Here is a 13,853-nt window from a genome sequence, read left to right on the forward strand (position 1 = left end):
TGCAGGCATCGACATTTGAGGGGCTGAGACCAAGAACTCTCCAATACATTCTCCACCGGGCTGCCAGACCCCCAAAGGCGCATTCAACAACTAACCTTGACCTGGATAGTCATTTGTTAAAGATCCTTACAGCCTTTGGCAATGGCAGCTGGTGTCCAGCGTAGGGCCTCATGAGGTTGGGTCTTAAAGGGAAGGCCTCGTCGCCGACGAAGACGTGGGGAACAGGTCCCAGGTCTTCAGCTCCAGGGAGGGATGCAGGTGGTGGAATCTCCAGGGTGCCATCCTGAAGTGCCTGGCCGAAGGCAGAGTCCCGGAGGGTCCAGCCATCACTTCCCTTGCCGTAAGCACCAACATTGATGACATGGAAACAGTAGATGGCATCTACAACAGCCAAGAGTACAACTTAATATGTACCCTTGTAGAATTGCGAACCCGAGCACGGTGGAGCCTGGATTACTACATGTTTCCCAGCAATGGAGCCAAGACAGTTGGGGAAATTCCACCTCTCCAGGAACTCGGCAGCAATGGCCCTCCAGTCTTCCTCCTTGGGGACAGACATGTATTGACCAAACAGACAGTCCCAAATGGCTTGTGCCACAGAGGGGACAATGCCTGCCACCGTGGACCGTCCAACTTGGAAGCTGAATCCGAAGGTTCTGTAGGAGTCCCCTGTCGCCAAGACGGGACTGTGTGTGTATCTTGAAATTCCACCCACATATTATATCACATACCTACCTCATTAGTTTATTATGCTCTAATTATATTGTAAGTCATCAACCATCATTAATGCCTTGAAACAGTACAATTCAGTCTGACTGTATCAAACTGTAGCCCAGGCCAATTCTACTCTTAGAAAAAAAGATGCAATCTAGAACCTAAAGGGGTTCTCCGGCTGTCCCCATAGGAGAACCCTATTCGGTTCCATGTATAACCTTTTCCCCAAAGGGTTCTACCTGGAACCAAAAAGGGTTATCTATGGGGGAAGCAGGACACTCTTGGAACCCTTTTTTTCTAAGTGTAAGTAATTCCAATAAGAATTTAATGAATGACTGTCTTGAACAACAAGGGGTCCTGGAGAAGACTAGCCTACAGGGCAGAAGGCACCCCAACTTTCTTTTCATTTGGTAACTTTGCACCATTAAAGGATTTAAACCAATTTAGGGAAGTTATAGTCCGAATTAACATTCTGTAAATGTACATCTGATGTCACATACGGGCTACTAACTAGAGAGCCCTTTAGCTAGCTAGGTTGCACATAAAATATATCTAATATCAATCAATTACGGTATCAAAGACTTTAAAAATGTACTAGAATTTAGCTTACGGGATACAAATCGCCAGGCGTTCAACTGGGCTGATGGACTCCCGGTACTCGGTTTCCATCCGGGCGATCCTGGCTCCAAAAATCTGGAGCAGGTGATCGAACTGGCTGCGGTCCAGACGAAAGTAACTTCGAAATTCCTCTCCAGTCGAAGCTCTTGAATGACACCGTGGAACTCCCCTGCCTGCTTTCGGGACTTTAACCATCCAGACCTGCGCTTTCCGCGGGGCTGGTCCCAGACACCGGCCCAACAGCGCGATCAATACCACCTTCCACAACGTTGGTCTCATTGTTGAAAGAGCCTACTCTCTGCTATCTTGACTATTTATTATTGCATTTCGCTCCAAAACTATGCATTTTGGAGGTAAATGATAGGCTCTCACAATTTTTGGATTTAATCGAATAAATATGTATGTTACCTGGCAAATAAATGAATAAAATATGTAAAGAAATTATGCTATCAAACTTTTTATTATGGAATCCAACATTTCTTTTACTGGATATGTGTGCAACAAAAATTCAACATTCTACTAGCCTACGCATACAATTTGATGCATACATTCGATTTACTACACAACGCATTACAACGGCCTCTGCAACGCAATGCTGCAAGGCAAACGCAGCGTTCCACTGGAAATGAATGTACTTCTAGTGTACCAAAACGCATAACAGAGTCGGTGTGTTCGACGCGTACTGCCTGAAAACTGACCGTTTACCAAGAACCAAACAAGGCGAACGAAAACGGGCCTACCTGAATTCGTCCAATAGAAACGGTCGTTTGCATTTTCTGTTTGGAGTAAATTGTTTGTCGCAGAACGTTTTGAAGTAATGATTACACCCCAAAGTATCGAATGCGAAAGTCTGAATGATTGCTTTTTTTACTCTGACTGTAGCATGATTAGCTGGGTCGATTGTGAAAACTGGGGGCAGCATGAGGACAGAGGGCATTAGATTAGTGTCTCCAAACTATAGTGCTTGTATTGGTTGTGTCTTTCAGGTTGCTCTGATGGAAGCCAAGGCACTCCTAACCTCAGGGCTTTAACTCCAGTCTCCTTTCTCATCCAAAGGCCCTTACAAATGCCAGACTACTGAATAAATCAAATACATTTTTTTGCAGTAATATTTGACAGATATAAAAGACACAAAGCCATATTCAAACAAATACAACACATTTACACCAGGTTACATGTTCTTTTCCTGGCTGTGTTTGAATGAGTGTCTACAAATAATACATGAACAGCTGTTCATAGATATTCAACATCAGCCCACATTATGATTTTGGCTGATCACTCTCAGTATAGGCTGATCATTTTCTCCTCGGTTTGGGAATGACGTAGTTACCACTTGTTGCCACGGGAATGAGGAGCTTTCGGGATTCCATTGGGAGATATTTCTCAATCAACACATTTACTGGCATGCTGTCAGTCACAAACCCCTGTCTGGAGAGAAAAACAGAGTTAAAGAAAGAAGAATGCACGCACACACACGAGGAGATTATAGTACATACTGTACACTTAAACACCTGACGAACCAGAGCTATAAACAAACCTCCGCATCAGCAGCTCTACGTCCTCCACCTCAATGGTCTTCCTCTTGGCGTGAGCAGCAAACGTCTCCAAGTCATCAGCTAGTCGGTCAAAGTAGCGCTCCATTCTGGTAAGTAAATGTTACACATGTATTCATTCATCCATCAATACATTATCATTAAGAAAGTCCTCTATTCTGTCACTAATACGTACATCAATGAATTTAACATCAACGATAAAAGAACAGTAGCATTCTGATGTTTTCCTGTCTTTAAACAGATTGGTACATCACCAAATCACTTGATGTGCAAGTTAATGAACATAAGCACTTTTCCCTAAGATGGGTGTAGATTCTTACATCTCCTTTAGGACAGGGTAGACATCTGTAGACACCTTGGTCTTGGCGAAGTGTTTGAACACGCTCATGATGTAGCTCTTAGAGAGACCAGGATCCTTCTTGGCTGATCCAGCCCGCTTTCCCCTCACCGCTTTGGGCTTCACCGCAGCTGCAGCACCAGCCAAAACCCTGAGGCCCCAAAACACAACAGATTAGGTCACAAGCTTGCACACGTATAAACACACAGCACTACTACTAAAATGATTGCATGTGTTTGTGTGCGACTTGCCTTGGTTGAAGGTCTTTGAGAACAGTGGGTGTGGCCAGGGGGTCAATAGGCAGAGCATTCCTCTTCTCTCTGACAAACGCAGGAGTCTTCATGGACAGCTCTGTAGGAAAGAAGGGGTTAGTCATCACAACATATACGCACGCACACACACCTGAATACAGATTTTGTGGATCCAACCTTCACTCCAGATACCATCCCCCTCTTCCACATCATCCCAGTCCTCCTCATGCTCAGCTGGGCTCTGGACAGTGATGGGGTGCAGGGATGAGTTGCCGCTGTGAGAGGCGTTGTTCTCAGGTTCAAAGGTCATCTCTAAAGGAGGCATGGAGTTCTCCATCTCCTCATTGCCAAGGCTGGTGCCAGTTCTACTCAAACCTTCCAGCTCCTGCTCATCTTCCTGGGGCAACGGGGAGGGAGGGCTGCTGCCAAGGGTTACTGTGCGGGTGTGGGCACTCTCACTAGCTCCCACCTCTGGCCCGCTGTGCCACTCACCAGCCGTGTCCCCCTCTGACCTTCTGCCTGCCCACCCTACAAAACACACAAAAACATCAATAAAACAGTCTCACAAATACTACATTAAATAATAGAACAGACGCACAAATATAATTTTTCAAACTTGAAAAAGATTGAACAGTCTTGTTGACAAGCAGTATTTGAGTCAAGTGAAATACTGTGCACATCGGCCAATATCACATCATGCTCTCATACCAACCTGACTCACCAGTCTCTGTAGGATGGAGCGCTGCTCCCATGCTCTTGTAACCCCTCCCTCCTTCCATCACTCCAGCAACCGTGATGCCACCCTCTGAGCAATAAGCTCTCCGACTGATGTGCATCGCATTGTGTGATGTCAATCGTTTTTCCTGCCCTTCTTCCACTACCTGTCCCCCTTCATCTGCTACATCTTCTGCTGTCTGAGATTCAGCCACCTCATCCCCCCCTGTCTGAGATTCAGCCACCTCATCCCCTTCTGTCTGAGATTCAGCCACCTCATCCCCTTCTGTCTGAGATTCAGCCACCTCATCCCCTTCTGTCTGAGATTCAGCCACCTCATCCCCTTCTGTCTGAGATTCAGCCACCTCATCCCCTTCTGTCTGAGATTCAGCCACCTCATCCCCTTCTGTCTGAGATTCAGCCACCTCATCCCCTTCTGTCTGAGATTCAGCCACCTCATCCCCTTCTGTCTGAGATTCAGCCACCTCATCCCCTTCTGTCTGAGATTCAGCCACCTCATCCCCTTCTGTCTGAGATTCAGCCACCTCATCCTCTTCTGTCTGAGATTCAGCCACCTCATCCCCTTCTGTCTGAGATTCAGCCACCTCATCCCCTTCTGTCTGAGATTCAGCCACCTCATCCTCTTCTGTCTGAGATTCAGCCACCTCATCCTCTTCTTCTGTCTGAGAGTCAGCCACCTCATCCTCTTCTTCTGTCTGGGAGTCAGCCACCTCATCCTCTTCTGTCTGAGATTCAGCCACCTCATCCCCTTCTGTCTGGGAGTCAGCCACCTCATCCTCTTCTTCTGTCTGGGAGTCAGCCACCTCATCCTCTTCTTCTGTCTGGGAGTCAGCTACCGCTTCTACTTCTTCAGTCTGTGATTTGGATTCCTCCTGTCTCACTGAGTCCTCTCTCTGCCCAGCCTCTCCAGCCAAATCCTCTCCATCTTTGTTGTCTAATTCCATCTTGTCCTCCTTTTGTTCCCCTACCTCCTCCATATCTTTCTCCTCCTCATCCTTCATTCCTCCCATTTCTCGCTGGATCTGTGTTCCCGTGATGGTGTCTTTGTCCTGGGTGGTGATAGTGAAGGTTGTTGCTGTGTCAACAGGCGGGGCGTAGAGCGCTGTGTTGCTGGTGATGATATCATGGGTGATGTCAGGAGCGGTGAGGTCACTCAGTCCCGAGGTGAACCCCTCAAACCGAACGGTCTCACTGAGACCCTGCTGATCCTCCCTAACACTCAGCTCTGAAAAACAGGGAGAGAGAGGTGGGCGTGGGAAGAGAAAAAGAGGTGTAAGAACTAGGTTTAAGTTCTACTCTTCACACAAAATGTAGTCTTATATAAGAGTCTCAATCTCATATTGTTCCAGATAATTTAAGTACATATCAAACAATATAATACACCAAACAAAAGACAAACAGAAATATAAGGGGGGAAGAAATGAGATAGGATGCAGAGGAAGGGGCTTACCAGGGTCTCCACCCATCGCCGCCTGTCGATTCTGTAGGGCCTTGTCAAACTCCTCAAGGCAAATTTTTTTACGATTTGTTACCTTCCTTTGAAATACTCTTTTCTCAGTCCGAACATCCACAAAGGGTGTTTTCAGGGAGAAGGTGATAGAGCTAGAAAATGTGTGAGAAAAGCCTCAGTTACATTTCTGACATTCACCACTGAAATTCAATGAGCAGAAGTTTTTCCAATTTGAAGCTCTTTACCTTGGAGAGGCAGAAGACAGGGATGAGAGGTCTTTTTCTGTTGCACTGCCACCTTCACCCTCTCCATCTGCAAACAAGGAATCCACAAACATAAAATTCTATCAGAAAATGAATACATCCATCATCAGACCAACAGGCTCAGAGACAGCTTCCACCCCCAGGCCATAATACAGCTAAATAGCCATAAGACTATTAAATAGTTAGTCCGTGTAACCATGAATTATATGCATTGATCCTTTCTTGCACTGACTGCACTACCGTTAAAAAATTTGGGGTCACTTAGACATTTCCTTGTTTTTTTAAAGAAAAGTAATGTTTTTTTGTCCATTAAAATAACAACAAATTGATCCGAAATACAGTGTAGACATTGTTAATGTTGTAAATGACTATTGTAGATGGAAATGGCTGATTTTAGAGGAATATCGACATAGGCGTACAGAAGCCCATTATCAGCAACCATCACTCCTGTGTTCCAATGGCACGTTGTGTTAGCTAATCCAAGTTTATCATTTTAAAAGGCTAATTGATCATCAGAAAACCCTTTTGCAATTATGTTAGCACAGCTGAAAACTGTTTAAAGAAGCAATTAAACTGGCCTTCTTTAGACTAGTTGAGTATTTCATTTTTTAAATGTAACCTTTATTAAACTAGGCAAGTCAGTTAAGAACAAATTCTTATTTACAACGACGGCTTAGGAACAGTGGGTTAACTGCCTTGTTCAGGGGCAGAACGACAGATGTTTGCCTTGTCAGCTCAGGGATTCGATCTAGCAACCTTTCGGTTACTGGCCCAATGCTCTAACCACTAGGCTAACTGCCGCCCCATTAAATAGTACCCGCAAAACACCAGTCTCAATGTCAACAGTGAAGAGGCGACTCCGGGATGCTGACCTTCTAGGCAGAGTTGCAAATAAAAAGCCATATCTCAGACTGGCCAATAAAAAGAAAAGATTAAGATGGGCAAAAAAGGCTAGCATCCCGGAGTCGCCTCTTCACTGTTGATGTTGAGACTGGTGTTTTGCGGGTACTATTTAATGAAGCTGCCAGTTGAGGACTTTTGAGGAGTCTGTTTCTCAAACTAGACCCTCTAATGTACTTGTCCTCTTGCTCAGTTGTGCACCGGGGCCTCCCACTCCTCTTTCTATTCTGGTTAGAGCCAGTTTGCTCTGTTCTGTGAAGGGAGTAGTCCACAGCGTTGTACGAGACCTTCAGTTTCTTGGCAATTTCTCACATGGAATTTCTCAGAACAAGAATAGACTGACAAGTTGCAGAAGAAAGTTATTTCTTTCTGGCCATTTTGAGCCTGTAATCGAACCCACAAATGCTGATGCTCCAGATACTCAACTAGTCTAAAGGCCTGTTTTATTGCTTCTTTAATCAGGACAACAATTTTCAGCTGTGCTAACATAATTGCAAAAGGGTTTTGTAATGATCAATTAGCCTTTTAAAATGATCAACTTGGATTAGCTAACACAACGTGGCATTGGAACACAGGAATGATGGTTGCTGATAACGGGCCGCTGTACGCCTATGTATATATTCCAGAACAAATCTGCCGTTTCCAGCTACAATAGTCATTTACAACATTAACAATGTCTACACTGTTTTCTGATCAATTTTATGTTATTTTAATGGCCCAAAAAAATTTGCTTTCTTTCAAAAACAAGGACATTTCTAAGTGACCCCAAACTTTTGAACGGTAGTGTATATGCACTCACAATACTAATATATATCTATCAACTTGGATTAGCTGCCATATATATAGGGCTCGTAAGCAAACATTTAATGGTAAAGTCTACACCCGTTGTATTTTCAGAATTTAACAAATACAATTTAATTTAAACACGAACCCATGAAAGTGTGATTGTCAGTGGGTCAAAATGAGTGGAACAGAAAATCTCTTCTCATATAGAGCAGTTAACCAGTATATTTAATCACACCATCTAACACGTTCAGAACATGCTCCAGTTACAGATGTCACACAAACTTAACCATGCGCACAGACTGTACAGTGCCAACCCTGACCTTACCTTCATGTTCAAGCTGCCTGTTGAATGCTGTTATGTTGAGACTCCGACGTGGTCGCTTCCTGCTTAGTCCCTTCACTGTATTTGACAGGTTTACTGTGGTGGTCATGTCAGGGAGATCCAAGTCAGACAGCCCTGTACTAGGAGGCACAAACAAAAACATGGTGTGAACGCACAAACACATCACCACACCAATAATGCAGAGGGCTGTGTGTCCTGAGTGCACCTGTGAGGATATCGTCCTTGTCTGTCAGCATACCTTGGGCGGTTGCTGTGAAGACTGGAGTTTGTGGAGGGCAGCTCTGGCTCCTTCTTGACTGGCCGGTCCTGAACCAGAAGGGATGTCTCCGGCTCTGACCAATCAGAGGAGACAGAAGAGCAACAAAGACAAAGATCACTGAACAATGGGCCCTAATGTACCCATGATGAGCATATAATAACACATCCATCTTACCGCTAGTCAATAATAAAAACACTGACCCACACACTGACATAACAACACTCACCTGTCTGCAGGATCCCCCTGAGTAGGTATCTAGGTGTGATGTCATCGTCATAGAGAAGTGAGGCTGTGGCTGGTGCAGGCGTGTTTATCTTCCTGACTCCCTCTGATATAGTCCGCCTCTTACTGGGTGGCACTGGCAGGGAAAACCTGGAAGTGCTCTGTAAGAAAAAAAAGACAAAAATGCCGATGAACTCAACACAAGCCTTGTTTAAAACAGTTTCTCTGCCCAACACAGACAAACGGACAGAAAGACAGATCTCCAAAGTAACGCCGGGCAGACACTACAGGATTCTCTAAACCATGCTGTCTTGACAAGGATGCGATTCCATAGCTGGAATGAGCTGTGGCTCAAAGCAGCCTCAAACGTTTTCAGTCAGAAATTCATGTTTGCCCTACAGAGTTGAAATATCTAACAAATACATTTTTAATTGAATAACATTGTGTGTAAAGAGCTGTAACGATTTGACACTTTGGCAAGTACAAACACATACGAGTAGTATTCATCGCTCCTGCTCGAGAGTACACATTCTGGGTGATGCGATACAATGTCATCATCTCACTGGCTCCTTCTGATAAGGCAATTTATATGCTTAAAGGTAATGATTAAAGAATTCCACCCTGAAACGTAACTATTAGTGATTATTAGTTTATGTAGCATGTATAATGAACATAAAGTCCAATAAGGTTCAGTAGAAACATGTGAGGGAGAGAAATGTGTGTGTGACTAAGAAGAGAACAATTAAACTGTGTATGACCTGACCTGGCTAGAACTCTGAGAAACTTACGATTGGACAGGGAGTCCTTTCAAGGTTCCTCTAATCTCGGGTAAATGGAACTGCTAGCTTGGTAATGATAAACAGTTGATACAACTCACATACTGTTCGTGTGTATGTATGTGCGTAGGATATCTACTGTTTGTGTGGAGGTATGTGCGTAAGTAGGGAGTGAGTTATAAAATGGCATGTCTTTGTATTGTGGACTTTAGAGCGCTCTCTGAATAAACTGTACGGACCTTTTGTATAAACTGAGTCTTTGCCTAATTATTATTAAACCCAGGGTCTTACAAACCTCGGGAATTAGTCAAAGCTTTAATAATTGTTAGTTATTATCATTGGGATTCAAAATTCTCGTGACAGCTTCTCAGGAGAGCTCTCATTGGCTATTGCTGATCACCGTTCTCAAATATTGTCATTGCATATGTCACACTACAAGAGCATTGCAAATTTTGTGCAGATAAAAATCTAAATATTGGGATGTCTGGGACGGCTCAAAGACAGGATCGGTAGCCCTCTGATTGCGTCTCTGATCCGCTCACATTAAACAAGCGTAGCTGATGGCCGCGCACCCAGAGTAGGCAAGGACATTGGGATTTTGTCTCCAATCTCAAAAACTTGTCTGGGACAGCTAAAATTGGGGCCAAAATCACATAGTGAAGACCCGGCTTAACCTGACCTCACGAAGCTTCTTTTTGATGCTCTGTTTGAGGGCCTCCTGTGGTGTAAGGGCCCCAACATCACTCCTCCTTAGTCTGATACTACACCTGACTCTGGACCCCGGGGACTGGAACTGAGCCTGGGAGGCACTAGAGAGGACATAACACACATGGCTTATTCCATTAAAATTAAACATTTTATCTTGAGATATTACAGTTGACAAGAGAGAGCCTGTCAACCTAACAGTAGACAACCGCTTGCCAAAGCAAGTTTAGTTGATAGATAGTAGTAGGTACTGTGGGTGACACTTTTCGACAGTGTTGATTTACCTGCGGGTAATTGGGGACCTGGAGGACTCCGTTTGAATTACATTTTGCAGGAGAATTCGAGCAGACACGTCCTCGTCTACAGAATCCATGGCATAACGTTCAGTCTGTCGAAACAGAAGAAGTCAACGTTTTATCGATATTCTGGAAATAGTTGACATGCTGACAGCTTTAATTAGCTAGCTAACTACTGGTTTAGTACTTGCTAGCTAACGTTAATGCAAATAAACATATAGCTTACTACTTCTGAAAGTAAGTAGGGCGACTAACGCGTTAAAGTTAACTTCGCTAACGGATTAAATAAAATAAATACATAAAACCTAGCTAAGTTAGCTATCCATGCTAAGCTAAAGTTAGATATCGTACGTGTTCACGATACGTTAGATTCGTGTCGCCTCTTTATGTGGAAAATCACCGTTTTGATGTGCTATTTTATGATAGTATCCTAAACTTGCTAGGATACTATCAAATAAATACAATAAAAAGCTTGCTAGCTAGTGTTTACCTTTTAGCGGGTGGCTCCCGCGTTTAAAATTCAAGTGAAAACTCGCGAGACGAGAGTTTAGGGAATGCATTATGGGACATGTAGTTTATTTAAATTCTTAGTTCTGATTCACGCTTGCTTGGAAAGCAGTAATAATGGATACAATAGTTAAACATCTATCACCATAATAAAAGTCTGAGACATTATACACAAATACGTCTAAAAACATATGAATTGTGCGCAACACTAAACAAAATGTCATATTTTTGGGGCTACCAGCTTAGGACACAAAACAGGAAGTTGTAAGCATTGTGGGACGTGTAGTTCCGCTTCGAGGCCGATCGGCTAGATAACAACGCGAGGAAGAACGAAACAAAAATAAATTAGACAAAACTTCAATAGAATAACAAGTTTATCAGATTTTCGTTGGAATAAACATGCCTGGATTCACTTGCTGTGTCCCTGGCTGCTACAACAACTCTCATCGGGACAGAGAGCTGCGGTTCTACACATTTCCAAAGGATACCACGCAAAGGGAGATTTGGCTCAAGAACATCTCCCGGGCCGGGGTGAGCGGCTGTTTTAGTACCTTCCAACCCACTACGGGACACCGCGTCTGTAGCGTACACTTTCCCGGTGGCAGAAAGACCTATACCGTTCGTGTACCGACGCTCTTCCCGCTGAGAGGAGTGAATGAACGCAAGAACCGAAGGGGCAGGAACAGGAAGGCGTCTGTGGCGGCTGGTGTTCCAGCCCACAGTCCAGGCAACATTGTCATCACCAACGTTGTTTCGACAGCCCCAGATGCCGTTGAGACCGCTCAGAGCGATGCAGTCACCGACACAGCTGCTACTGATGGCCCTATCGTGGTGCAGATCGGCCCGGACGGCGAATACCTCGGACCAGTAAATCCAGCCGCGCAGGGTGACGGGTCCTGTTTTACTGCAGTCGTCTCCAGCTCCACTGACCTGGCCAGGGGCGACGATCCCCCTGCAGACGCCGCGGCCGCGGCCGCTGCCCAGCAGCAGACTGTGCAGTACTACAGCGTTGTCAGCAACCCGCTGGACCACGCGTACTCGCTGACCACCGGGACCACCTCGGCCGAACTGCTTCGGAAGCTGAACGAGCAGCGGGACATCATCGCACTCATGGAAGTGAAGATGAAGGAGATGAAGGCAACCATCCGCCAGCTGCGCGTGACCGAGGCCAAGCTACAGGAGGAGGTGCGCGAGCGGGACCGTTTGCTGTCGGCAGGAGCAGCGTTAAAGAAAATGTGACCATCATTCCCACCCAAATGATGGATAACTAAAGACAGTCGCGACCTAAGACTCTAACGTGAGATGAAGGGGGTCGGTGGAGAACAGAGCAAACCCTCTTTTAATACGAAAGCGATGAGAATTTATTTTCAATAGAGGGGTAGCAACTTGTTGGTCTACTAATGCTATTTTTGGCTAGCTAGTTGATGATAATCCCATAGTTGCCTATAAAGCATTGCCCAATTTAGTCCACCAATGTGTTTGCTAAATGCAAGCAGCCTTTTAGGGGAGTGTAAAATCATAGACGAATGCGTTCTTGTGGATCGCCTGGCTGCAACTCTGTAGCCCTACTTTCGACAGAACATTTAAAGGGAGATGGGGGAATTATTAGGCCATTGTTTTGTTGTTAAGCTGTTTGTATGTCAGTGTCTGCAGTTGAATTCTCCTTGCAGTATATTAAACACCAGCTTTTCAGCTCAGCGGCCATCCTCCAAAACAAGGTTGCTTTGTGACTCTAACTGTGGGAAGATGTGTTGTGCATCATGAAAGTATGTGTGCTTATGAGGTGCCTATTTCCACCGGAGACCTGGCTTGATCCATGGCACCATCTGGTTGTAAGACTTTTACACCACCTAAAGGTTCACTGTGACTGGTGTCTCAACCTTCTCCCAAATGGTTTGATACAGTATCTGCAGTTGGCACTCACATATGGATATTATGTTAACCTCTGACTGTTGAACTTTGAACTGACAGCAATGACTGTTCTGAAACTTAAACCATATCCATTTGAAGTAAATTTAATTTTTAAATAATATATCCTGAGTTGTTTCTTTATCTGTTTAAATTGATGCACGAGTGTTACTAATTTCTTGGAGATAGCTCAGTAGGCTGGATAGTGACCTGGATCATGTCATGCAGTTGATGTCTATCATTTCTATTTCCCTTTTCAATTGAAACAGACATTCTCTTAGAGAAATCAACTAAAGCGAACACCATAGGGCTCTAGAATCATGATTTAATCTTATCTTGATTATTGGCCTGACGTATGGTCAAGTTCTGCAAAAAAATACCTAGTTAAGCTGCAGCTGGCCCAGAACAGAGCAGCACATCTTGCTCTTCATTATAATCAGAGGGCTAATATTAATACTATGAATGCCAGTCTCTCTTGGCTAAGAGTTGAGGAAAGACTGACTGCTTCACTTCTTGTTTTTATAAGAAATGTGTTGGACATTTCTAATTGTTTACTTAGTCAACTTACACACAGCACTGACACACACACTTACCCCACCAGACATGCCGCTAGGGGTCTTATCACAGTCCCCAGGTCCAGAACAAATTCAAGTAAATGAACAGCATTATACAGGGCCATGAGTGCATGGAACTCCCTTCCATCTTATATAGCACAAGTGAACAGCAAACCTGGTTTCAAAAAACAAATAAAGCAACATCTGATGGCACACTGCCTCTCCCCCATGTGAACTACTTGTTGTGTGTTTGTACTGACATGTATGTGTAACTGATAGATACACACACTCACACACACTACATGTTAATGTTTTTAAATGTACATTTTAAGGTCTTTTGTCTGTAATGTATTTTTCGTTATGCATCGGACCCCAGTAAGATTAGCTGTCACCATTGGCGTCTGCTAATGGGGATCCTAATAAATCAAATTAAATGACTAGCTCACATTAAGGAATATCTGGTATGGGGAGTTCATTTTCAAAATAAAGTTTTAATCCTCTCACCAGACCTGCAGCACTATACAGAGACTGTAGATGGCACTACAATACAGCTTGGACATCAATGTCACTGGACTTTCACCTCCCCATTCTGTCTGTCTAGTGTCCACCCCTGTCGGTCACCTTTTCTCTATCTCCCTTGGTGGATCATGGTCCACTATCTTACCTTCCTTTGTTA

The 13,853-nt window shown here is 44.3% G+C and overlaps 2 protein-coding genes across 6 annotated transcripts; one reads left to right on the plus strand and one right to left on the minus strand.

The window, feature by feature from the left end:
• Window positions 1-1,773: 1,773 nt before the first annotated feature.
• LOC115203129 (centromere protein T) lies at window positions 1,774-11,357 on the minus strand. Of its 5 annotated transcripts, XM_029767533.1 has the most exons (15): window positions 11,119-11,240; window positions 10,197-10,300; window positions 9,887-10,016; window positions 8,436-8,592; window positions 8,189-8,282; window positions 7,933-8,069; window positions 5,904-5,970; window positions 5,659-5,810; window positions 5,012-5,433; window positions 4,186-4,918; window positions 3,651-4,001; window positions 3,474-3,573; window positions 3,206-3,373; window positions 2,870-2,974; window positions 1,774-2,760 (listed from the first exon to the last, which is right to left on the minus strand). In XM_029767533.1, exons 2-15 carry the CDS (start codon window positions 10,283-10,285, stop codon window positions 2,628-2,630), a joined length of 2,838 nt encoding a protein of 945 aa, XP_029623393.1. In that variant the 5' UTR covers window positions 10,286-10,300; window positions 11,119-11,240; the 3' UTR covers window positions 1,774-2,627. The 5 variants fall into 5 exon arrangements, with proteins under 5 accessions (XP_029623393.1, XP_029623391.1, XP_029623392.1 ...); XM_029767531.1 differs by lacking the exon at window positions 11,119-11,240 and adding an exon at window positions 11,267-11,357 and having other exon boundaries at window positions 4,186-5,433; XM_029767532.1 differs by having other exon boundaries at window positions 4,195-5,433.
• On the plus strand, window positions 10,981-12,747 carry LOC115203131 (THAP domain-containing protein 11-like). The gene has a single exon (XM_029767534.1). It carries the CDS (start codon window positions 11,115-11,117, stop codon window positions 11,952-11,954), a length of 840 nt encoding a protein of 279 aa, XP_029623394.1. The 5' UTR covers window positions 10,981-11,114; the 3' UTR covers window positions 11,955-12,747.
• Window positions 12,748-13,853: the final 1,106 nt, after the last annotated feature.

This window comes from Salmo trutta, chromosome 12 (genome assembly GCF_901001165.1).
Source record: "Salmo trutta chromosome 12, fSalTru1.1, whole genome shotgun sequence".
Classification (NCBI taxonomy): Eukaryota; Metazoa; Chordata; class Actinopteri; order Salmoniformes; family Salmonidae; genus Salmo; species Salmo trutta.